This window comes from Amblyomma mixtum, chromosome 10 (genome assembly GCF_055824585.1).
Source record: "Amblyomma mixtum isolate Tamu chromosome 10, ASM5582458v1, whole genome shotgun sequence".
NCBI classification, from domain to species: Eukaryota; Metazoa; Arthropoda; class Arachnida; order Ixodida; family Ixodidae; genus Amblyomma; species Amblyomma mixtum.
In genome coordinates, this window is record NC_143021.1 from 172,616,742 (window position 1) to 172,640,955 (window position 24,214).

The 24,214-nt window shown below is 44.4% G+C and overlaps 1 protein-coding gene and 1 long non-coding RNA gene across 2 annotated transcripts in view; one reads left to right on the forward strand and one right to left on the reverse strand.

The window, feature by feature from the left end:
• The window catches only part of LOC149327750 (calcium-activated chloride channel regulator 1-like), an 884,343-nt gene that overhangs the window by 62,893 nt on the left and 797,236 nt on the right, over positions 1–24,214 (forward strand). Inside the window, exon 2 of the mRNA XM_089564962.1 lies at positions 12,311–12,454. Coding sequence (XP_089421088.1) covers positions 12,311–12,454 — 144 coding nt within the window. The remainder of the gene's footprint in view (positions 1–12,310; positions 12,455–24,214) is intronic.
• Positions 1,723–3,088, reverse strand: LOC149327752 (uncharacterized). The gene is made up of 2 exons (XR_016286276.1): positions 2,999–3,088; positions 1,723–2,094 (listed from the first exon to the last, which is right to left on the reverse strand). It is a non-coding gene; the product is annotated as an uncharacterized LOC149327752 (long non-coding RNA).

Consider the following 24,214-nt stretch of genomic DNA (forward strand, 5'->3'; position numbering starts at 1 on the left):
TATTAAATAAGTAAATAATAAATACATAAACACCCAGTCCTTCGTCGAGATGAAAGTGGTTGCAGGCCCAGTGATGAAAGTGCTGTGGAAGGCGAAAAATCTCTACCAAACCTGTGGCATATGAAGCGAACGCCTTTCTTCTGCACTGCCTCGATTTGGTTAATTTCGCGTTGTTTGTGCGGTTTTCATACAGGGGAGGCGTATTCAAGTAGTGGAAGGTTGAGCGATTTAAACATTAGTAGTTTCGTATCTCTAGGAGAAGCTTTTATTGTGCGACGGAGGTATCCTAAGTTTTTAAGTGCCTTTAAGGTTATGATATATATGCTTGGACTAAGACATATCGGGTGTGAAAATAAGACCAAGGTATTTGTATTGACTCACATTCTGGATGGGGGTATTGCTAATTGTGTAAGTAAACACGGAAGGTGTCTTTCTATTAGTGAAAGTCATAGCAACGGTTTTGCGGATTTTAATAGTCATTTGCCATGTAGAACACCAAGAGCTATTTCTGAAAATGATTTCTGAAGGTGTAAGTGATCATCAAGGCAGGAAATTTTGTGACACAACACGCAGTCATCAGCATACAAACGTAGGTTACATGTGATGTTACAAGGTAAGTCATTTATAAAAAACGCTGTGGCTTAGCTTGGTTAAGCCCGATAATTGCGAAAGCAATATCCTTACCTACGCCATGGTTCAGCTGGTAGTGTAGCTGGTGGTGGTGCTTGTGGTTAGACTTGAGGCGATGCATCTGTTATACAATCCAATCCGATCCAATGCAATCCAATCCAATCCAATGTAATCTAATGTAATCTAATCTAATCTAATCCAATCCAATCCAGTCCAGTACAATCCAGTCCAGTCAGGCCGCCGTTCATGTGCACCGCCGTCGCACACGGACGGCGCGAGATCGCGAAGCAATGTTAAGAAGCAATGAATAAGATTCAACTCGCCCAACTTTCCACCTTACTAATGTTAAGCCGCTGGTGGTTGGCACAGCTACTGCTTTCTAGCGACGTGAGTAGAGCCTAATCTCTTCAGCGTAACGCCAAAATCGCGCTCCTAGCGGAGAGCGCAGGAGTTAGGCGCCGGTGGTGTCACCGCCGCGGCTTGCGACGGCGCGAGTCGGTCGCCCTTCTCTTCGGCATGACGTCACAAAGCACCTGTTGCGCTCCTAGCGGAGAGCGCATGAGTTAGGCGCCGGTGGTGGCACCGCCGCGGCTTGCGACGGCGCGAGTCCCCAGGCAGCACAACAACATTGGCCGAACGTCGCGCAAGTGTTGGCAAAACTTGGCACGAACATCGGTCCTACACTGGCATTTGGGCCGAGCGCTACCACTTCACACATTGGCCTTACTTTCATGCCAGTTTTGGGCCAATGCTCGGCCGATCAAGCGGCCAACGCAGTCCCGATGTTCGTTCCGCAGCATGGACCAGCAAAGGTCTCATACTGGCATCCAACTTTCAAACATTGGTAGCCAACTTTCAAACATTGGTAGCCAGCTTTCGAATAATGGTTTCCAGCTTTCGAATATTGGCATCCAGCTTTCGAATAATGGTTTCCAGCTTTCGAATAATGGTTTCCAGCTTTCGAATAATGGCATCCAGCTTTCGAACGCTGGCACATGCAATTAACCCACTCGCCAATGACCGGCACTGTGGATGGATGTACATACATACCATTCTACCTAGCAAATATTCATAAATGAGGTTGCGAAAGAATTCCAGAAAAAAGACCCGTTTATTGCTTTGAGTTACAAGAATCACGCTTCTAGCGCACACAGGATGGTTTGCGCTACCACCAGCCACCGTGGGGAGTAAAGAAAAGGGGCCCAAGAGCATGGTGGCAGAGGCTGTGGGAAAACAATTTATTTTCAAGTTTGGTGCGTGCCGATCAGGTTGGACAAAGCATCTCGGCAAGCTGCTGCGGCACGGCTAAGGCATCCATAAAGCGCTCAACGGAGCTGTCCTCCAGTGAACTGATCAGTCATATCCAAAGTAATCGTTGCACTCCACTTGCAAGGGGACTGCTGGACTGCATTCAAAGAAATTCCTCGTCCAGTTCTTGCACGATGGCCTCACGAAGCGCCAAGCCTGCAAAGAGATGCATGATGTCATGGTAAGTTGAAATATGGCCATCACAGAACAAAAACAAAAATGATTAAATAACACCGAATTCTGTGAAACACAGTCATCGTGAAGACACTAGCAACATATTTTACAGGATAATTTTTAATTTATTCTTAAGAACCAGCACCACATTAGTTGCACAAAGTGGAATTTAATTTACTAAACTTCCCTTATACCAAATGGTTTAATTTAGTTTAATGCGTCGTGTCGCACTCCCAGTAAATATATTCAATGCGAGATAAGCAAATTAATGTGATATTGAAAACAGATTAATGTATTATTTTGTTTTAATATAACTCGTATCTAAATTGCGAGGTAATTTTTTATTCCAGTAAACATGCACAGGTTGTAGCGTCTCTTCCACATGGACGTCAAAACAACATTTTTGATTAGTTTTATTTAATGGGGTTAAAAATGCGGCTTGCGATTTTTGACGAAATACGCTGAACGCAAGGAACTCAGGGCACCTTTGTTTTACCTTAGTTGCTTCGCATGCATGCTATAGTTGGATTCGAAACTGCAACTTGAAAACCACACAAAAATACTAGTCTTATAGTCCAGAGTAATGCCCTTTTTCATTGCGAGAGAACTTGGGCAAAAGCTTTAACCAGTAATTGCGGATTTTCTATTGAGTCTGCAAGAGTAGAAGGCAAAAAGAAACACTACGGAAGTATTACACATATCCTTACCAACTAGTCTAAAGTGGAAAATTAATTAAGCGGTTCTGATTTCCGTCGTGCATAAGCGGTAAAGGACATATTCCCGAATGCATCCTATCTCAAGTCATATGAGTTCAAACCCGCTGTTAGCCAAAGTAGTGAATCTTTAGTGAGTTCATCTCACCAAAGACGAAAAATTAAATTCTCACCATTCGGCCACAATTCCACTGCGCACGACGTCAAGCAAGCCATTTCGCAATGAGAGTGGGTACACAGAAGTCTTCCTCGTGCTTTTTGGCTCGTTCTCTTCTCCTGCCTAAAAAATAAAGGCGCATGTAGTCAAAGCAACATTTACTACAAAAACCACTTTAACTTCCAGACGTATATCAAGGTAAAAGAGTTTTAGTACTTACAAAAGATCTTGCAAGCGGTACGAACAGCGTCGGAGCTCTCCTAATATATGAGTGTGGCTTTTCGCGTGCACAGACCATGAACGGTGCTAGCTCGAGTGTGCATGCATTTTCGTCGCGTTGGTTGTGCACGTGGTTGAGCTCCGCCGTGCAGTCAAGAATGTCTTATTGTGATGAGTGGCGCGGTTCCAAGACGAGCAGTGGAGACGATGGTGTGTGTGTGTGTGGGGGGGGGGGGTTGCTGGAGGGGAGAGAGTAATTTTCCTTTACACAGGTTTTGTGGTTCCGAGAAAAGTCCTCGAGCTGAAAGGTGGAGACAGGGAGGTGGAGGAACAGCGAAGCGCGTAGCTGCGTGCGAGGGAAAACAGGTTTGAGAAAGTGACAACCAAAAAGAAAAAATAGCGCTTCGCGGGGTGGGGGGTTAGCCCGCTCCCTGAAAAAGGGCACGGCCGGGAGAACAGGTGGGGAGATATTGGACTTGAAGACTTGAAAGAGAGAGGGAAAGAGGCCAAAACACGTCAAAAGGGTTTGGAATTTTTGGAGAATGAGTCACATGGCCACAGGCAGTACAGAAAGCAATATCTACAAGAGAGAAGTGGATGGGAAACACGGAAGCGTCAAAGTATTGCTACAAAGCTGCAGCAAAAGCCTGAAAATTTTGAAGTGAAAAACTTGGAGCTTCAAGATGCATTTCGCCAAAACGACTTGAGACACTCGCGTATTTTGTGGGGCCGTATGATGTGGCTTCTGTTAGTTCAAGATAGCTTAAAATGTTACCACATAACAAAAATATAAAGCAAAAAAATATCCAAGCAGAATGCGCGCTCTTTCATAGTTTCATGTACCGTACATGCGCCAAACAAGCTAGGTTAACATGCGTCTAACGCCACTTGTCAGTCCATTTATTCAGTGGTCGTCGAAGAATCCTCAAATTGTTTGTTGGGGTGAAAGTTTCGCGCAAAAAAAACAAAAACAAACAAAGGCATGTTGAATTGTGGTTCGCAACTACTTTCGATGATTTTCATCAATAAAGGTGATGTTCGAAAGAAAAAAAAACCTGCGAGTAAATATGCAAAGACGTGAGCAAGAGCTATATTGCCCCCAATGCAAATTACGCAACAAAAGAATAAAATGGTCAAAAACAACAATTTCCAACACAACGATTTGCAGAAAAGGAAGGAAATAGCAAATCAGAAAACACGGGAAAGGCGCGATCACAGGGCAAGACGTAGGGAAGCGTAGGAATCGCTTAGCACGTGTCCGCGTGCGTTTATGAAGCACCCGCCTAATATTTCACGAGCGCAACGCATAATTCGAAATTACGAGCCGACTGCTTCGTTTCTGGACGTTGCCAAAACTGAGCACAATTTCGGTTTAGCGGATGCACTTGCGCTAATCTATTACGTTTGTATCGCGATCTCCCTGAAGCAGACACCAGCTGCGTACTGCGGCAGTGAATTCCTAGAGCGAATAAAAAAAAACTGATTTTTTTATTCCAAAAATTTAATCAAATGAAACTTATTTGATTTTTGTTGAAGGCACCTGTTGACAATTTTTGTTGAAGGCGTGTCGGGTGTAATCAGAACGTTAATTCTGATCAACAGGACTTCGATCTCAATTCTTCTAAACGTATTATTGCTGCTCACTGCGCAACCAGAGTGCAGCTTTTCCAACGGAATCATGGGTAGCTTTGCTCACAAACTGCAAAAGTGTTCGGTTAAAATATAATAATAAATAAAACCAAAACTTTGAACTCGCATGTTTTAGCGCGTTCGAAAATTATGAACTGCCGATATGGTACTCGACAATAAAAATAATTTTGAACCCATTTTAATGGATGACACAATGTTTACCAACGTTTGCCAGTATACTTTGAACACTGGATAAGCGGTGGCAATCCTAGGCCAATATAGCCAGCTCTCGGAAATGGCATAGCCAATTCTGGCAAAGAGTGGAACAACACTGGCTAACATGGCCCATGATAGCCAGGATTCGATGATGGCACAGCCAGCAATGGCAAACAGTGGGGCAATCCTGGCTAACCTGGCCCATGATAGCCAGGATCTAATTATGGCTCAGCCAATACTGGTAAAGCGTTGGACAACCAGGGCCATTGTTGGATGTGTTAAGGAGTGGCACAACCAATATCGGATGCTCACTGGCAACTCTGGGCCTAGTTAGGGCCACGCTTTGCCAGTGGATTTCCAATATTGGCCCGCTGCCGTGTGCTACCTGGGTCGGTCGCCCTTCTCCTCGGCGTGATGTCACACATGACGTCACACAGAGGTCAACTACAGGTCAATGGTGGCACCGCCGCGCCACGGCAAAGGCTAAAAGTGCAAGTAGTAAAGCTTTCGCTTTAAAATCAAGAAAAGCAAAGGGCCCAATACAGAACCCTGTGGAACTCCTGAGGGCACGTCTGCTACCCTAGAATTAGTTCGGTTGAAGGACACAAATGCTAACGTTAGGAATTTATGTTGACTTATCTAAGGCATTTGATTCTTTGAACCACAAAATCTTACTCAATAAACTACTCTCATATGGAATACATGGTGTCGCTTTTCACCTTATGGCTTCTTGCCTGGAGCGCCGGCAACAGTACATAGCACTCGGTAATTTTTCATCTCAATTTAAAAGCATTAAAGCAGGAGTCCGCAAGGCAGTATTTTAGGACCACTTTTGTTTACAATATATATAAATGACCTACATTATGTGCTCAATCATCCTGATGTTTCCTTCATATGTTACGCTGATGACACAACTCTTTTGATAACCGGTGAGACTACGGTAGACATCGAGCAAACAATTCAACAGTTCTTGCCCAATTTCCTTAAGTGGACTAACGAAAATGCTCTTTATATAAACACCACGAAGACAAAAGCTGTGCTTTATCGGCCCAAAAACGAGACTCTACAGCCACTGAATATACTACTGAGCGGAGAAACTGTAGACCTAGTCGATAAATTTAAAGTGCTGGGTGTGGAATTTTCAAATACACTTAGCTGGGATGGTCATGTCAATGAAATCCACAAAAAACTGTGCAAAGTTAGTGGCATTGTAAACAAAGCTCGCTATATATTGCCTCAACGTGTAAAGATCCTGCTTTATAACGCCCTCTTTCTTCCGAACTTGACCTTCCGAACTTGAGTGGGCACGGCGGGAGCCTTGGAAGCATGCAACTAAAGAACCCCTTCTTGTTCTTAATCCAGGCCGTGTTTTTCGTGAACTCGAGAGATGCGGCTACAGCTACCGAATGCGGCGTGGATGCGGTGACGGCGACAATCTTGAACGAGCATCTGTACAATGCTACGATGGAACGTTCTGACGGCGATTCATCAGGCATGCGCATTTGGACCACGCAATTTGACCCGCACCAAACGCCTTCATCGGCTACGTCACCACTCACCGGCTGTATAAAGTCAACTGCACAGCGGCAATCGAGCAGTGGGCACGGCGGGAGCCTTGGAAGCATGCAACTAAAGAACCCCTTCTTGTTCTTAATCCAGGCCGTGTTTTTCGTGAACTCGAGAGATGCGGCTACAGCTACCGAATGCGGCGTGGATGCGGTGACGGCGACAATCTTGAACGAGCATCTGTACAATGCTACGATGGAACGTTCTGACGGCGATTCATCAGGCATGCGCATTTGGACCACGCAATTTGACCCGCACCAAACGCCTTCATCCGCTACGTCACCACTCACCGGCTGTATAAAGTCAACTGCACAGCGGCAATCGAGCAGTGGGCACGGCGGGAGCCTTGGAAGCATGCAACTAAAGAACCCCTTCTTGTTCTTAATCCAGGTGAGAGGCTACGGCCATGTTCCTGGCTATCGTAGTGATGATGTTTGCTTGCTGCTCTTGCCGTGCCCACGGTCGTTTTTAGAAGTGCTGAAAAATGTTTACAGCTGCTTTGTTGACCTACTGCCTTGCTGTGGTGATGTTGAATCGAATCCGGGTCCTTCTACCGCGGAAATGCTTACAACGATAATGGATGCCTTGAAGGAACTAAAGGAAAGTGTGGCCTCAACAAACAGTCGCCTAGACAAAACTATTGATAAATTAACTTCGATTGATCAGAAAGTGAACGATATTTCAACCACGGTTGCGAATTACACAACAAAGGTAGAAGAATTGCATAAAACTGTCGACAGCCTTTTTCTGAAAGTGGACGATCTCGAGAACCGAAGTCGTAGAAACAATTTAATCATGTATGGCTTGAAGGAAGAAAGCGAAGATGTTTCACATTCATTGGAACAGAAGGTGGCGCAAATTATTGAAGATAAACTAAAGATCCCTAATTTGCAAATGGAGCGCGTCCACAGAATTGGGAAAGCACGTGAGGATAGATGTCGACCTGTAATATTCAGGCTTTCAGACTACAGGGACAAATCAAGGATACTGAAAGCATGCAGCGCCTTTAAAGGCTCAGAATTCAGCGTTTCGGAGGACTTTTCGCCCCGAGTCCAAGCGATAAGAAAAAAACTTTGGGCCTATACAAAACCAAACAGAGACAAAGGCGACAAGGTAGTGTCATCATTCGATAAGGTCAAAATAAACGGGAAGGTTTACAGATGGGACGAAGGACTGAACAAGGCCGTTCCGCTGGAATTGAAGTGACACACCTGGCATAATTCTAGCAAAAAGAAACGAAACAGCGCCTTGCAGCCAACAAAACCACACCCAGACAGAGCACCGCTATCTGTACTAAATGTCAACGCTAGAAGCGTCGTGAACAAAATCGATGAACTCGAAAGCCTTCTTCTTGGTTGCGGCCCTGACGTCACGCTTCTCACGGAAACATGGCTCCATGACAGTATCCCTGATACTGACGTTATACCTATCTCGCATGATATAATTCGACAAGACCGTGGCTCAAGGGGAGGTGGCGTCGCGGCCATAATTAGGAAGGGCATTAACTACACATTAATTCCTCACAACACATCTGTCGAGATGGTTTGGATTCACGTTCAACTGCACCAAGGCAGCCTTCTTATGGGTATAGTGTACAGGCCTCCAAATGCTGACATTTCGATTTTAGAATCGTTGTACAACTTTCTTCATGAGCACAGAAAACGTTACCCTTATGTTATCTTATGCGGCGACTTTAATCTACCCATGATAAACTGGGACGAACTATGCGCAAGGCCTTCATGTCTGCACTGTGAACTGCTGCTTGATATTGCTTTTTCTTTTAATCTTAAACAGATAGTGGAAATACCAACACGTGTCACTACGACTTCGAAATCAATTCTCGATCTTGTTTTTATTTCTGCAGAAGTAAGTGATTTAGGATTTACTGTTGAAGTCTTGCCAGGCATATCCGATCACGAATCTGTTCTTTTTAAAAGCAATTTATCAAGAAAGGTGACACGAAGCATCCCCAAGAAATTCTTGGATTTTAGAAATGCTGCCGACGAAAGCGTGATTGACTACTTAGAACAGGATTTTGACTCCTTTCTTGAAAAACACAAGCTGGGAAACGTTAGCGTCAACGATTTATGGAAGCATTTTAAACATTCAGTACATGAATGCACTAAGAATTTCGTTCCCATGAAGTGTAAGAAAGCACCTCGCCACAGTCCATGGATTACTCGGGACATACTGCACCTAAAGCGTCGACTAAAACGCTGTTCACGCCTCAATTCTTGCACCACTCGCTCAAGGCTACAGTCATTGCGCACTGAACTTAAAAATAAAATTAAATTATCTAAATACCACTTTTTTAACGTTAAGATGCACCATTTTCTTACAAACGCGCCAAGAAAGTTTTGGATGCATTTAACAAACAAAAAAGCTCCGGTGACCAAAGTCAGACTGAACGGTACCGAGACCACTGATAGTCAGTGTATTGCCGAGGCTTTCAACGCGTATTTTGCTTCCGTATTTTTACAAGCTGACAATCTTAGTCCTGAATATGTATGCCCAAAATATGAGCTGCCGAACCTCTTTATTACGGAACAAGGCATTTTTTCGTCACTGTTAAACTTAGACACAAAAAAATCTGCCGGACCAGACGAAATATCCAACAACTTTCTATTTAGGTACGCAGAATGGTGCTCGAAATACCTGCTCATAATATTCAACGAGAGTTTGAATCAAGCTACCATTCCCGATGATTGGAAAATGGCTAAGGTCATCCCTATTCACAAATCTGGAGATAAGGCTAGTGTCAACAATTACAGGCCTGTTTCGCTCCTGTGCACCGCTAGCAAGGTAATGGAGCACTTTATTTTTAAGCATATAAGCAGTTTTCTGGAAAATAATAATTTCTTTTCTGAGGGACAGCACGGTTTTCGACGTGGCCTATCCACGGTTACGCAACTACTACACACTACTAATGATCTCATGGTAGCTTTGGATCGGGGTGGGCAAATTGATATACTGTTCCTCGACTTCGAAAAGGCGTTTGACCGAGTCTGTCACAAAGGGTTATTACTTAAGCTAAAAAGTGTATTGCAAAATGAACAAATTTTGAATTGGCTTGATTGTTACTTATCCAATCGACAACAGTATGTCTGCATTGAAAACTCACTTTCTTCATCTGCCCCTGTATTATCCGGTGTACCACAAGGTTCTGTCCTTGGACCTCTTCTTTTTCTGATCTATTTAAATGACCTGTCTTTGGATTCCTCTGTACAATGCCGGTTCTTTGCCGATGACTGCATCGTGTACCAGGTCATCGAATCTGTGCAAGATCAAATTGTGCTACGTGATTACCTCTCTGCAATTACCAGTTGGTGTCAATCCTGGCGTATGAACCTAAATGTCTCTAAATGTGCGCACATGATGGTCACAAGAAAGAAAAAACCGTTAATATATACTTACAAAATTAACAATGCTGATGTCAAGCGGGTTGACAACTTCAAATATCTTGGTGTTATAATTGACTCCAAATTAACGTGGAACGCACATGTTGAATATGTTGTGTCGGCGTCACTAAAAAAGCTGTGGTTATTAAAGCACCGCATGAGGCACTGCACTAGTGCAACAAAACTTGCAGCATTCACGACACTCGTTAGGCCAATTCTTGATTACGCTGACACTGTTTGGGACCCTCATACTAAGAAAAACATCAATCACATTGAAGGGGTACAAAAGAAAGCACTTCGATTCATTTTTAACGCTTACCATAGAAGTATCTCTGTTTCAGACCTGAGAACACGAGCTGGGCTCCCGTCGCTAGAAATGCGCCGCAAACTACACCGCCTACAAATGATGTACAGTATTGTCAACCACCATGTCAAAATAAATTTTCATAATTACATGCACTTCAACGAATCCAGGAAAACGAGAGGCAAGCACCGCAAAACAATTGTAATGCCGCAGGTTAAAACTAACGCCTACCGTTCATCATTCTTTCCTCGAACCACAGCTGAGTGGAACGCCTTACCCTGTGAAGTAGCTGACATGCCCTCAGTTGAATCTTTTGTTACAGCCGTGTCATCTTATCTATGATGCTGCAAGTATTTCTTTACAACGCTTCTTGCTTTGCCGTCCGCCTTTCAAAGTGTATTCCTTCTTTCTTTTTTTGTGTGTTTTTTGATTGTGCACATTCCTTCATGGCTGATTGTCAATAGCATGTTTTCTTTCTTTGCCGCTGTTAAACTCACCTTAGCAATTGTTCAAGAACAATGTATCCACTCCTGCTTTGACTGCCAAGAGGCAGTTGGCAGTATTTGATAAATAAATAAATAAATAAATAAATATTGTAATCTGATTTGGGGAACAACCACAAAAACAAACATTGACAAATTAGTACGAATGCAAAAGAAACTGGTAAGGATTATTGCTAATGCACGATTTGCTTCACACACGCAGGAACTATTCGACCAATATAGAATAATTAAAGCAAATAATTTATACCAATACAGATTACTCCAGACCTACTGCAGAGCAATTAAGAACACAAATACAGTTTATACAGACTTATCACAATTGAGCCCCAACCCAAGTACGTATGCAACTCGATTGACAAACAAATGGTACACTCCAACGCCGAAAAATAATTACGCCTTGCAGTCATTACGATATAATCTCACAATGCTGCTAAACAAGTTTAATAACTCTGGAATAGGTGTCTGTCGCCTTCCCAAAAAATTCTTGAAGACCCTGTTTCTTGTGAAATAATGTTTTGTAAAAGAAGCTCGCGCTTTATCTTACTGTTTAAAATTCACCTGTGTTCAAAATACGCAGAAGCATACGTGAATTTCTGTCTTTATATATTTAGCATGTATTTTTTGAGTTTCCATTTTTCCTTTTTTGTTTTTGCTTTCATGTATGTTACTGTTCGCCGTTTCTTTCCTGCTTAATTACATTATATCAGTTATCATTTCAGTTATCGTTTTCAAATGTATGGGAACTGTGCATGATGCCAAGATGCCAACTGCTGCCAAGATGTAGGGGCAGTCGCCTCGTCGAGCTGCCACTTCGAGCAGCTTTTTGCGACTGCCCCATCCTTATTTCAAGGAAAATAAAGATTTGATTTGATTCTGCCGGTTCGTTGTTGCAGGCGCTAATAGCAAAGCACACACGTGGATTAACACGAGGTGAACCCCCATGCACCATTTCCAGGCAATTCAGGAATAAATCAGGCGGATGACGCTTCCAGAGATCACACGGTGCTTCGTATGCAGCCCACGACCTGCAAATCACGCGATGGCGTCGGCGGTAGGCGGCGCTAGAGTTAAACAAACATGGCTTCGCCTAGGTACCGAAACTAAAATTGTGAATATAAAATTATCGCTATGTTTTTTTAAGACGTCAAAACATCTTGGTGCAGATGGCTTGCAGATTTCTAAAAGCACTTTTTGTGTTTTGTGGGTCGACTGCTGACCTTCGAAACGGTAGGAGTTCTATTTAGGCGAAAGGCTAGAGGTTTGTACAGTGTGCGACGTCAGTGCACCTGAATGAACCCGAGGTGGTCAGAATTTCCGGAGCGCTTCACTACGGCGCTCCTGATAGCCTGAGTCAGTTTTGGACGTCAGAGTGCTATAAACATAAAATTTACAACACTAATATCAAAATATTAAAATGGCATCTATTGTGTTAAGAGAAAACTTTCTTTGTGCCGTTCGGTAGCGCAGTGCTTGACCACACAGTGTGTGCACAGCGTTTTTTGACGCAGGCGTCCCGAGAGCTCCGCGAAGCGACCGGCCGCATCTGGCTGCACAGCATTACGGTGCAAATTCCCAACACGTGGCGTCGGCGGCGGTTCTACGGCGAGCTGGACGCCGACTTTTACCAGCTCGCACCGGTAGGTGGGAGAGAAATTCTACATGACTATGTCTCAGACTGTGTCTAAGCTCGCCGGTGCGGTCTCCAGAAGCATCCTGGACATCCGGAACAGTCATTGAGCCCGAACACAAGCTTTGCTGCAGAGATGCTGGTGCTGACGTCCAGTGCAGCTACAGTGGTGGTATCACGTTTCTGTTAGCCTTACTCTTCTGGTGCTGACACAACTTTAAGCGTCGCTATTCCCCTTGCCCCATCTATTGCAATCCCTAGTCCCGCACTAGCAGGCATTGATGCGTTCGAATACAGCCTTTTTCCTCGTTCCCTATTTAACACTCGGCACAATTCATTGAGTACCGTTCAATTAATTTTACAGCAACCACCGGTAAACGCCCATTCCGTGGGTTTAGAGTCGTAGCAGTAGTTGTCTGATTAGCCGGGCGGTGGTAACTACTAGGAAGATGTGTATGGTGACAGCGGAGGCACGCCTATCCGGTGGATGGTGGCGGCTACGATCGAAGTGGAAGGGAACACCGAGAAGAGAAGAATGCGTAACTGGAACACAGTAAACTCGCATTGTTCTACGTAGGAGTAAAAAGAGAATACACTATCCTCCAGCACACTTTATTTTAGGGCCATGTTGCCTTGCCCAAGGCAGGTCACCCATCATCATATGGGCAAAGCCTCTCATAATGCAGCAGGTCAACCCCGCCGAATGGCCAGGAGCTTATGCGCCTCGACGATCCAGTCAGCCCGTTGGACGCGGTGAGGCTTCGAGCTGAGCAAAGCGGTCTCGTTCTGCTCCTCGGTAGTGGTCAAGAGCTGAAGAGGGTTATAGGGCAGGACCACATGGTAGGGCAGCGTGCCCACTGCAGAATCTTCAGTAGGGAGAATGGAGGTTGGGGTCGGTATGGAAGAGAACTGCGGTATTTGGGAAGACGTGCCTTTGAAGCTGGTGCCAGGGGATTTCTTGTGTGGGAGATGGGGGCCTGTCCGCCAGTGGGTAATGGCGTCATTCGTCATTAATTTAGAGTGATTTCCTGCTAATTCGTCAACAGGGTTCATCACTGATCTCGCTCCGTGGTGGGGATAGGGGCTCCACCCGGGTGGTAATGCCCCGGGCGTGTGAGTTCCCTGGGAGGGACGAGTGTGTGGTGGGGGTTCTAAAGTGTGGGATATCAAATAGAAGAGCTCCGGCCTTTGGAGAAATTTATTTATTAGTTACCTGCATCGCCCCGCAGGGCATTACAGCACTTCATTATAGGTATAAAACAATTATTGCAGTGCATGGAAAAATGCTTCATTAGATGTAATACAATGCTCGATGGCAAACTGTTCCAGTCCCGAACAGTTCTAACAAAAAAAGAATAACGCAAGACGTCACCCTTGCAAGAAAATTCCCTGACCTTCAAGTAGTGGTCCAGTCGCTTTGATATATAATGAGGTGCCTGGATATATTGTTCGCGGTTTATGCCAGTTTTTGAATAATAAATCTCATGGAAAAATTTCAATCTGATGTACCTTCTACGGTCCTTCAACTCTTGCCAGTTAAGTTTTCGTTTGCTTTCCGTCATACTAATTTGCCGATTATAATTACCAAGAACAAATCTAACAGCCCTATTCTGAATTTTCTCTAATTTTCCTACACACTCAGATGTGTGTGGGTCCCAGCAAACACATCCATATTCAAGTATGGAGCGTACATGACTGAAATACAGCTGTGTTTTTAAGTTACTTGGTAAATGGCTAAAATTCCGCCGTAGAAAACCCAAACGTGATGCTGCCTTATTCGCAATATAATTAATGTGCTTATTCCATCGTAAGTCCGATGTAAAAAAGAAGCCTAGATATTTAAATGACTTGCTTATGTTTAGAGTAAAATCATTAATTCTATACCTATACGGACGATTAGCACGTTTTCTTGTGAAGGTGACGTGAACAGTTTTGTTTATATTTAAGGACATGTCCCAACGTACACACCAGTCTGCTACAGTATCTAAATCAGTTTGCAGGATTTGCGAATCAGAAGTAGAATTTACTACTCTGTAAACAACACAATCATCGGCAAACATCCTGAATGAAGACTGTATGCCAACTGAAATATCATTAATATACAGCAAAAACAAAAGTGGTCCCAATACTGAGCCTTGGGTTTTGGTTTACGGTTTTGGAGGCGTTGCTAAAAAATTGGCTGTGGCTTAGCTTGGTTAAGCCTGTAATTGCGAAGCAATACGTGGTTCTGCTGCCGTTCTTCTCGTGCTTCTTCTGTCTCCGTAGCTCGCTGATGCTTTCTATTTGCAACCTGCCGAAGCATATAGGCTGGAGGCGGCATCTCATGGGCTTGACGAGAAGAGCGCGGTCAGGCCGCGGCCGTGGCTATGCGCCGCGCAAGGCAACGGCGTGAGATGGGGCCCCGTTTTTAAGCAGATGGTATGACGTCACATAGCGCGCAGCGCCCCTGGTGAGAGGAGCGGGAGTCAGGCCACGGCCGTGGCTATGCGCCGCGCAAGGCGACGGTGTGAGATGGGGCCCCGTTTTTACACAGATGGTATGACGTCACGCAGCGAGGTCACGCGAAAGGTCAAGCGTGGCTATGCGGCCGCGGCACGGCACGGACTGAGGTGGTAGCTAAAGTAGTATTGCTTCGCAATAATAATTTTGGTGCTTTGGTTGGAGGAGATGATGGCTAGCACAAGGGCTGCCCTCTCGTGAATATCGGGGGAAGCAGAGAAAGTGGGGGGCAAGTATGGTCCGCAACCGTGAGAGCAAAGGCGTGTCTGTGGCGATACTCGGCGGCATCGCCGTAGGCCTTCTCCTGCTTATTGCCGCAGCGTTTGTGTAGAGTCTTCACCCTTTTCTGTCGTTGACAGGTATAGAAGACAGGGTACATGTTAAGGCGAAGGAGGCGAATTTCAAATCATTGTTGAATTAAAGCAGGAAGGAAGGTTTGGGGTAAAAGAGGGACTCGTAGCGGGTACATTCATGGCATAGAATGTCGTCATGCGCATGTCGAATGTTGTGGGAATGTTGTCATGCGCGAAACGCGCTAATATTGACCGAGTAAGTGGACTTCTATGGGTATGGAATACTCACATTTGGCAACGGAATCAAACTCCTCCTTTAACACATGCGAAGTTCTGGTAGTTACGATTATACCACAACAAACTAGCATGGAAACACGTCTGGCGGACTGGGAGACTCGATTTACAGAAATGGAGAAACAAGCCGCGCGCGTAGAAGCACTTGAAAGCACGGTTAATGCCTTAGAAGCGAAAATTACGGATTTGGAGGATAAAAGTAGACGCTCGAATTTGCTGGTTTTTGAGGTACCAGAGGAACCAGAAGAGACAGAGGCTGTACAGCGTCGTAAAATTCTAACTGATATATTTTCTACCAAGTTACAAATCACGTGCAAGTCTGTAGCCCGAATACATCGGATCGGCAAGAGCGATAAAACGCGGCCAGTAATTTTATATTTTCAAGATTACGAAGAAAAGAAAAGTATCATGCAAAATGCTTTCAAACTCAAAGGTTCTAATACTTCTGTTCAAAACGATTACTCACGAAACACGCTCAGGAAGCGTAAGCTTTTGTGGGACAGTACTTCAGAGGAAAGGGAGCACAAAAGAAAAGTTCAACTAATCAACGAGAAACTTCGAGTCGACAACGACCTTTACATTTGGGATGACGCTAAAAACTGTAGGAAAAAAATTGGTAAATATAACAGTGCTAAACAAGACTGACTTCTCCGGCATGATACGAAAGATATGCGCATATTAAATATAAATTCACGCAGCATTGTTAACAGAAGTGATCAGTTAGAGGCTATTATCTTAGGTTACAACCCGCACATCGTTGTTTTGACCGAAACTTGGCTACACAGTGGCATAGATGATGAAGACGTCTTTCCACCATCTTACAGTGTTTTCCGTCGTGACAGATCAACGAGGGGAGGCGGGGTGGCTGTGCTAGTAAAGCAAAACTTGTCAGCAACTCTCTTGTGTCAGGCTGATAGCATTGAAACTATTAGCCTAAAGATTTCTTACTATGGACATTCATTCTTGCTATTTGCCGTTTATCGAGCGCCTGGCTCACCACCCCAATTCCTGTGTGATTTGCGTGAGCATGTCAGTTCATTCGTACATAAAAATTTTTTTTAGTGGGGGACTTTAATCTTCCAGGAGTTAACTGGGAACATTGTTCTTCTAGTGGTGAATTTAGCACTCATGTTAATTATATGCGTGAAATAATCTTATGCCACAATTTGCACCAAGTTGTCAACTTACCAACGCGAGTGCATGGTTCTTCATCATCAATGCTTGATCTTGTCTTCGTGAGCAAAACAATCGAGCATTTTTCAGTATCAATTGAACATGGAATGTCTGATCATGAGATGGTGTACTATTCGTGTCATTTAAAAAAATGTACCGCTAAGAAGGCAAAAACTGTACAAGTGAAGGACTTCACACGTGCCAGAGACGAAAGCGTGTTAGATTACCTCGATTTACACCTAAGCAACTTTCAAGGAAGCAATGTAGTAGAACTTTGGGACAAGTTCAAAAAAATCTGCACTTATTGCATCGAAAATTTCGTTCCAACGAAAACAAAGAAAACAGGAAATGAAAACCCTTGGATAACGCGTGAAGTCATTCACTTGAAAAGAAAAATAAAACGCTTAAGACGACGGAATGCCTCACGAACTACAGTACAGAACTTGCAAGCTACGCTGAGCTCGTCAATTGGGCATGCCAAACGCCGTTATTTTAATAACACTTTGCCGCACTTTGTTCGTACGGCTCCAGAAAAATTCTGGAAATTTCTGAGCAAAAAGAACAAGGCAGTGGATTAAATAATTAAAGATGGCATTCCCGTTGTCGAAAAGCAAAGTATCGCCGAACACTTTAATGCATTCTTCCACAGTGTGTTTATTAACTCAGAAGAGCTTGCACTTCCCTTTTCACCTCTATCAAATGTATCTCCTGAATTTGTATCCGCTCAAGGTGTGCTTTCTATGATCCTTAATCTAAAAACAAAATCTACCCCAGGACCGGATAACATACCGAATGTTTTTCTGCGCCGATACGCAGAAATGCTGTCACACTTTCTGGTAATTATTTTCGGTGCGTCACTGTCCACTGCAGCCCTTCCCCCTGACTGGCGAACGGCACGTGTAGTACCAGTGCCTAAGAAGGGAGACCCCACAATGATTACTAACTACCGACCAATTTCGTTAACATCATCTTGTTGTAAGATGCTTGAACACGTCACAGCCAACTCATCAGAGATTTTCTGGAGGATAACAATATACTTTCACCTGCGCAGCATGGTTTTCATAGAGGATTTTCTACGGTGACACAATTAACAACGGTAATCCATTCCCTTGCTAGAATTTTAGACAAATCCGGCCAGGTGGACGTTATTTTTTTAGACTTCAGGAAAGCCTTTGACCTTGTTTCACACTGTAAGCTTATTGAAAAACTTAAAATGATTAACCTTCCTCCTTTCATTATTAACTGGGTTGCTGCGTATGTCACTGATCGTAGACAGTTTGTTAATATTGATACGTACTACTCCCATGAACTTCCAGTTACTTGCGGCGTCCCTCAGGGCAGTGTGCAAGGACCATTGTTGTTTTTAATATATATTAATGACATTGTGAGCGTTATTACCGAACCCGTCCAAATACGATTGTTTGCAGACGACTGCGTGCTGTTCAGGGAAGTGTCAAGCGAGGATGACCAGATAACTCTTAATAATAATCTACAAAATATTCTTTCCTGGTGTCATTGTTGGGATATGCAGTTGAACGCTGACAAGACAGTGTATATGAAAATAACCAAGAAACTTAATAACCTTTCTTTTCCCTATGCCCTCGGGACAGAACCACTAACCGAAGTCAGCGAGTATAAATATCTTGGCGTCACACTAACAAACAGCCTAAACTGGAACACTCACATAACTAACGTATGTGACACAGCTTTTCAGAAACTTTGCCTTCTCCGTCATAAATTGAAGCATGCCCCCGCAGAAACTAAACATTTAGCTTATACATCATTAATGAGACCAAAACTTGAATATGCATGCGTAGTATGGGACCCTTATACCAAAACTAACATTGACGGTGTCGAAAGAATCCAGCGTAAGGCAGTCAGGTTTATTTTTTCGAAGTACCGTACAACTGGTTCCCCGACAGCACTAATGAAACAACATGGTATACCGACACTTGAACTGAGAAGAAAAATTCAGCGCTTAAAATTTATGTTCCTTCTTAAAAATAACCTTCTTGCTCTAACTCCTGATCCGTACATAACACCACTTACTGCACGCCGAACACGACATCGACACGATGACTCTCTAACGCCATACAGCACCAGAACTAATGTTTTTAAATATTCTTTTTTTCCTCGCACGATAACAGATTGGAACAACTTACCTCTGCCTCTTCTAACCAGCGTTGATTCAATTGAAACCTTGAATTGCTCTTGAATATTTTTCTTGTCTGCTTTTTGATTGCCCAAACTGATCGTGTTTTTGCCTTACTGCAAGTTTGACATTTCATTTCATTCATTGGCTTACTTCTGTTTGTTTATGTTTCACTTCCCAAATGAAGAGCTCGGTTTGCATTTCGTTTAGTGCTTGTTTTGCTCATGTTCTATTGCCCATAGAACAAGTGTTTTGAAATTATTATTTGCTATCTTCGTTCTATACGCTGATGTCATTTGTATGCCCCTCCTGCTTGGGCCGTAAAGGCCTGCAGTACTGAATAAATAAATAAAAATAATAATACCAAGACTTCAGTATGCCCTCTTTGCTAACCTTATGACCTATGATGATTCAGTTAAAAAGTGCTCCCATTGCTGACTGCATCCAGTTAAGAAGCTTTACAGCGGGGGTACTATCGAGATAATGCATTCCGCATATTTAATAACTCGGCGGAAGGAGAATGGTCTGTCGAAAGCGGAGGAACGCTGCACCGGAGGATGATTACCGTTGATGGAGGAGAGTGGTTGCCATGGTAAGAACACTTAGTGTGGTCGCGGTGGGTGTGTGGCGAGAGAGGGCGCTGTCTACTGCGGCTGCTGCGGAAGGCGCTTCCTGCGAAGAGCGCTGGTGGCACCGCGTGCCTGTATCAGTCTTCCGAGGGGACTGCTGGCATGTGTGCGAAACTACACAGCTCTGTAAATATACTTGTATGCATGCCACTTATATGCATGCCGGTCACGCAACGGTAACCGTCTTTTAAGTTTTCATCAGGTTGTTGCCTCTTGATGTAATCTTCTGCATTGTAATGTGGTACAATTATTGTGTTGAATTTGATTTTTTGATTCATTGTGTTCTATATGCTGGCGTTACCCTGTATTTATTTAACAAAGTATGCTGTAGGGCAGATTTGTCAGACATTCTTAACTTACAACTGAATGAAACTGAACAACGAAAAAACGTCCTATCACTCTTCGACGACGCATGCAAATGCACAAATCTTGAAACAATGCCCCACACTGACGATCTAATAGGAGGAAGTAAAAGAAAACATAAATATTCGAAAAAAAAACTCCGAATAAAAAGAAAAAATAGAGAAAGAAGAGCGCCCGCTCATGCAGGGCAGTGGGCAAACTTACATGCGTTCAAAAACTTTCTGTTCCTATTCCATCAGATGAATAGATGGTGTGCTAATGCACGTGTCACTATTGCACTTCGCTATTTCAGTGGCTTCCAAGATTTCCCTTGCCCATCGATCATTAGCACGTCCTGATATCTGAGTACGATACAGGAAGGGATAACAATCTTTGCAGCCCTTGCAGTCATCTGGCAAGTGCTCACCCGATTTCTGACCAAGTGAAGAGGCAAGCTCATTCAGTGTCACGTTTAGGCATCTGCCCGTCTGCCCAATGTACACTCTAACACAGCTAAGGGGGAAGTGAAAAGCAATCCCGGTGGCGCATGAGACGTGTGGCTTCCGGTGTTCTGTGGTAATTTTATAACACCATTCTGGCGGCCCTTTGTGCACGTATGCACGCCCTGAAGGATGGGTTTTGACGGACGCACGGAAAGAAGATCGCCCAACAGACCATAAAATGCTGCCATTCAAGGCATTCCTGCCTCAGATGTGCTGCTTCGCTACCGTTTGCCAGTGCTGCTGTTTGGAAGAGAAAATCCGTTTTGAGGAATGGGAAGGCGCAGTAACTACCTCACTTCTCGGTCGACACCTGAACCGCGCCGTCGGGGCACAGATGAAGCGAGGGCGTGCTGTAGTGGGAAAATTGGAACACTGGTTTTTGAGGAAATGAAATGGCGCAGTAACTATCGGATATCTCGTTGGACTCCTGAAAAACTCCATAAAGGAAGGGAGGAAGGTGAGATGGATAGATAGATGCAGACAGGGGGGAAAGGCAGGGATGTTGACCAGAAAGGTTTCCTGTTGGCTCAGAGTGAAAGAAGAGGTGCCGTAATGGAGGCCTAAGGAATCATTTCGACCAGCTGGGGATCTAACGGTCACGAACGTTGCAGAGCACACGGGGCTTTTAAAGCGAAAATTGGCTAGCCTAGCAGCGCCGATTTCGCTACGTGTGCACAAATGATATTGAAGGGGAGGATTGTAGCTGCCACGTGACCCGCAGCAACTACACCCGCGCGCTCGGCCGTCGTCGCGTCCGCTGCGGGCTGCTCGCCCATCGTCCCGCTGCGGACAAAGCAAAGTAGTTCGGACGGCGCGAAAACAACAAAGACAAAGGAGACACGAACACAACAGGACGGGCGCCAACTTGCAACTGAAGTTTATTGCACCAGACCCCTACATTTTATGCATCACCCCAGCCATATCTCGCAAGCCTATCACACATCAAAACGAAATTGTCATCAAAAGTGCTAACACCGGAAGTAGGCGCAACTATTACAGACAGATATGCATTCTGCACTATACACATGATAACATTTTCCTTATTTTATAAGTCTCGAGAATAGAAGAGCGCGCAACCCACATGAAAGCAATTCTTTCTGAAAAGAAATACAAACGCTTGAACAAGGCAACCAGAGCTTAAACTCAACAATCCTGATTTAACACAAATTGTGATAATGAAAGAATGACCAACAACAAACGCGGAAAATTTTTGGTGGACATGAAAACGTAAACCTTCGGGGAAACCTCCCAGCGTCAATGAACTATTTCTAGCGTCAAAATCATTGAGAAAACCTCCCAGCGTCAAAGATAAAACGTAAAATCTAAAGACAGCCTTCGAGATAAGCCACCTCAGCGTCACTAATTGAAATTGAAGGCCTACTCACGCATGCGCTTCCCGCTTTCTTAATAAAAAATGCCTCCACTACTTCCCGCTCAAATCTGTCTTTACCGCTCTTCAAAAAAACTGTTTTGCTCAAATCCGGACTACACCCTTTGCAAGTCTTGCAGTGGTCAGCAAGGAAACTTCCATGTTGTTGGCGCACATTCCGCATGTGTTCGCTGGCCCGTTCATTAAAACATCGACCGGTTTGCCCTATGTACACAAGACCACAGCTTAGAGGAATCTGATATACTACTTGTGATCTGCATTTCGTGAACTGTTTTTGATGTTTAATAGGGCAAACCGGTCGTTTCTTCTCAGGTTTTGACATAGTGCAAATCTTTGACAACTTTGATGGGGCCGAGAACACAACCTGCACCTGATGTTTGCTTGCTACTTTTTAATGCCATGGGAAACCTTATGCATGTAGGGAATCACAGGGACCGATTTTTTTCTTGCTTCTAGAAGTTTCTCATCCCGAGGCCGCTTCAATCTCTGAACTAACATTTCAGAAACAGCCAAAATCAAATGGGGCGGGTAACCGGCTTCATGTAACCTCTGAATTTGGGCAGCAAAGCTCGATGACATCCTGTGATGGCACGACTTTCTTAAAGCGCTCAGAAGGGAATTAACGATTATTGCTCTTTTTACGAGTTTTGAATGAGCACTATCAAACGGCAACAGCCCTTTCTTTGATCTGGGATTGTATGCCCAGCATAGGTGATCCTTCATGAAAACCAATCTAACGTCTAAAAACTGCAGTTCACGATTCACTGGTAACTCCCACGTGAACTTGAGGCCCTGGCTGTTATTGGTGAAGACTGATAACACACTTTCTGCCGCCGAAGCTAGATCGGACTCATGAACATTCTTCATGATAACCAAAAAATCGTCCACATATCTAAAAATGGATACTACACGTGGGTCTATAAGATTACTTTTAATTTGGTTCCCAACAGCTGACAAGAAAATATCACAGAGTACAGGTGCCACTGAAGACCCTATGCATACACCTTTTTTCTGGACATAAAAGCTACCTTCAAATGAAATGGCGGTCGAGCCTAAGTAAAATTCTAATAAGGCTACAAAACTGTCACTGCTAATCCCAGCTGCATTTTAAAATTGAACTTCACCTGTTGTGATGATCTTTTCTCTGACCGCGCTTAGGAGTCCATGATGAGGAACAGAGTAGTATAAATCTTCAATATCAATGGAGAAACCAGTGTATTCGAGGGAGGGCAAAACGTTCAGTTGCTGCACGACGTACGAAGAACTGCGAACCATGAAAGGATCATCTTCCACCAAAGAACCGAGGTGCTTCTGTAGGTAGCGACTGACAACGCACTGCCATGTTCCTTTTTCCGATACGATGGATCTTAGTGGCATTCCAGGTTTGTGGGTTTTTACCGTGAAGAATATTTCAAGGAAGCCCCTCTCTTCATCTTTTGCTCGCTTCTTGATGGCATCCAGGTGCAAGTCATCCAAGATTTTGAGTGCTTGTCGTTTTCTCGTTCGTGCGTTGAACTTGACCAGTTTGAAGTTTTTGTTGACGGCTGCAACCGCCTTTTGTTGGAACAAACCCACGGGTAGGACAGCAAAGCCACCATCTTTGTCTGCTTGGAGCGCCAGGAGACCTTTTTCTTTGAGGGCACTGGACACCTTTTCAAGAGGCGGGTTTTTCGGGGGGTTAGCCCCGACGCACCTCGTCAGGCAGGCGACACCGTCATCTATAATCCTCTCTTTTCCACGCTCCGTCGCATGGCCGGCCACCCTTCTAACCATGCCCAGCAACTCCTGCCGCTTGGCATGAACCGGGAAGCAGAACTTTGGGCCTTTCTCCAAGACTTCTTTCACTTTTTCTGGAAGAACCGCATCTCCAAGGACGACAAGCTTGGTGGGGCGAACGCAGGAAGGTTCCTTATGTTGGCGAAGCAGGCTCGTCACCGCACGTTGCCAGAGAAACTCTGTAGTCCTTGCCGACAACCTTTTCAATTCTTCTAGCCGCCGGTGCTCTTTTGTCGGGTCTCTTCCGAGAAAAACAAGGACACGTACCCAATCCTGGAACATGCGGACCTGCCTCCAGTACTCAGACTTGAGAATCTTGCAAATGCGCCTGATGTGGCCCCAAGATGGCTGCAGAACGCCGACAAGGGCCTGCACCTCAAATGGAATGACTTTTCGCTTCAAGCAGAAGGAAAGCACCCGAGACTGGCAAGTAGATATGGCAATAAGGTTGGTACACGTAATGACGGGGTCGGTACAGAAACTTGAATAGAGGAAAGGGCCCAATGCAGAAGAAATATGCTCAAGAAGTACTTTGATTTGGGCTAGTTGGTTCATATTTTGAAAGTAGTTCGGACGGCGCGAAAACAACAAAGACAAAGGAGACACGAACACAACAGGACGGGTGCCAACTTGCAACTGAAGTTTATTGCACCAGACCCCTACATTTTATGCATCACCCCAGCCATATCTCGCAAGCCTATCACACATCAAAACGAAAT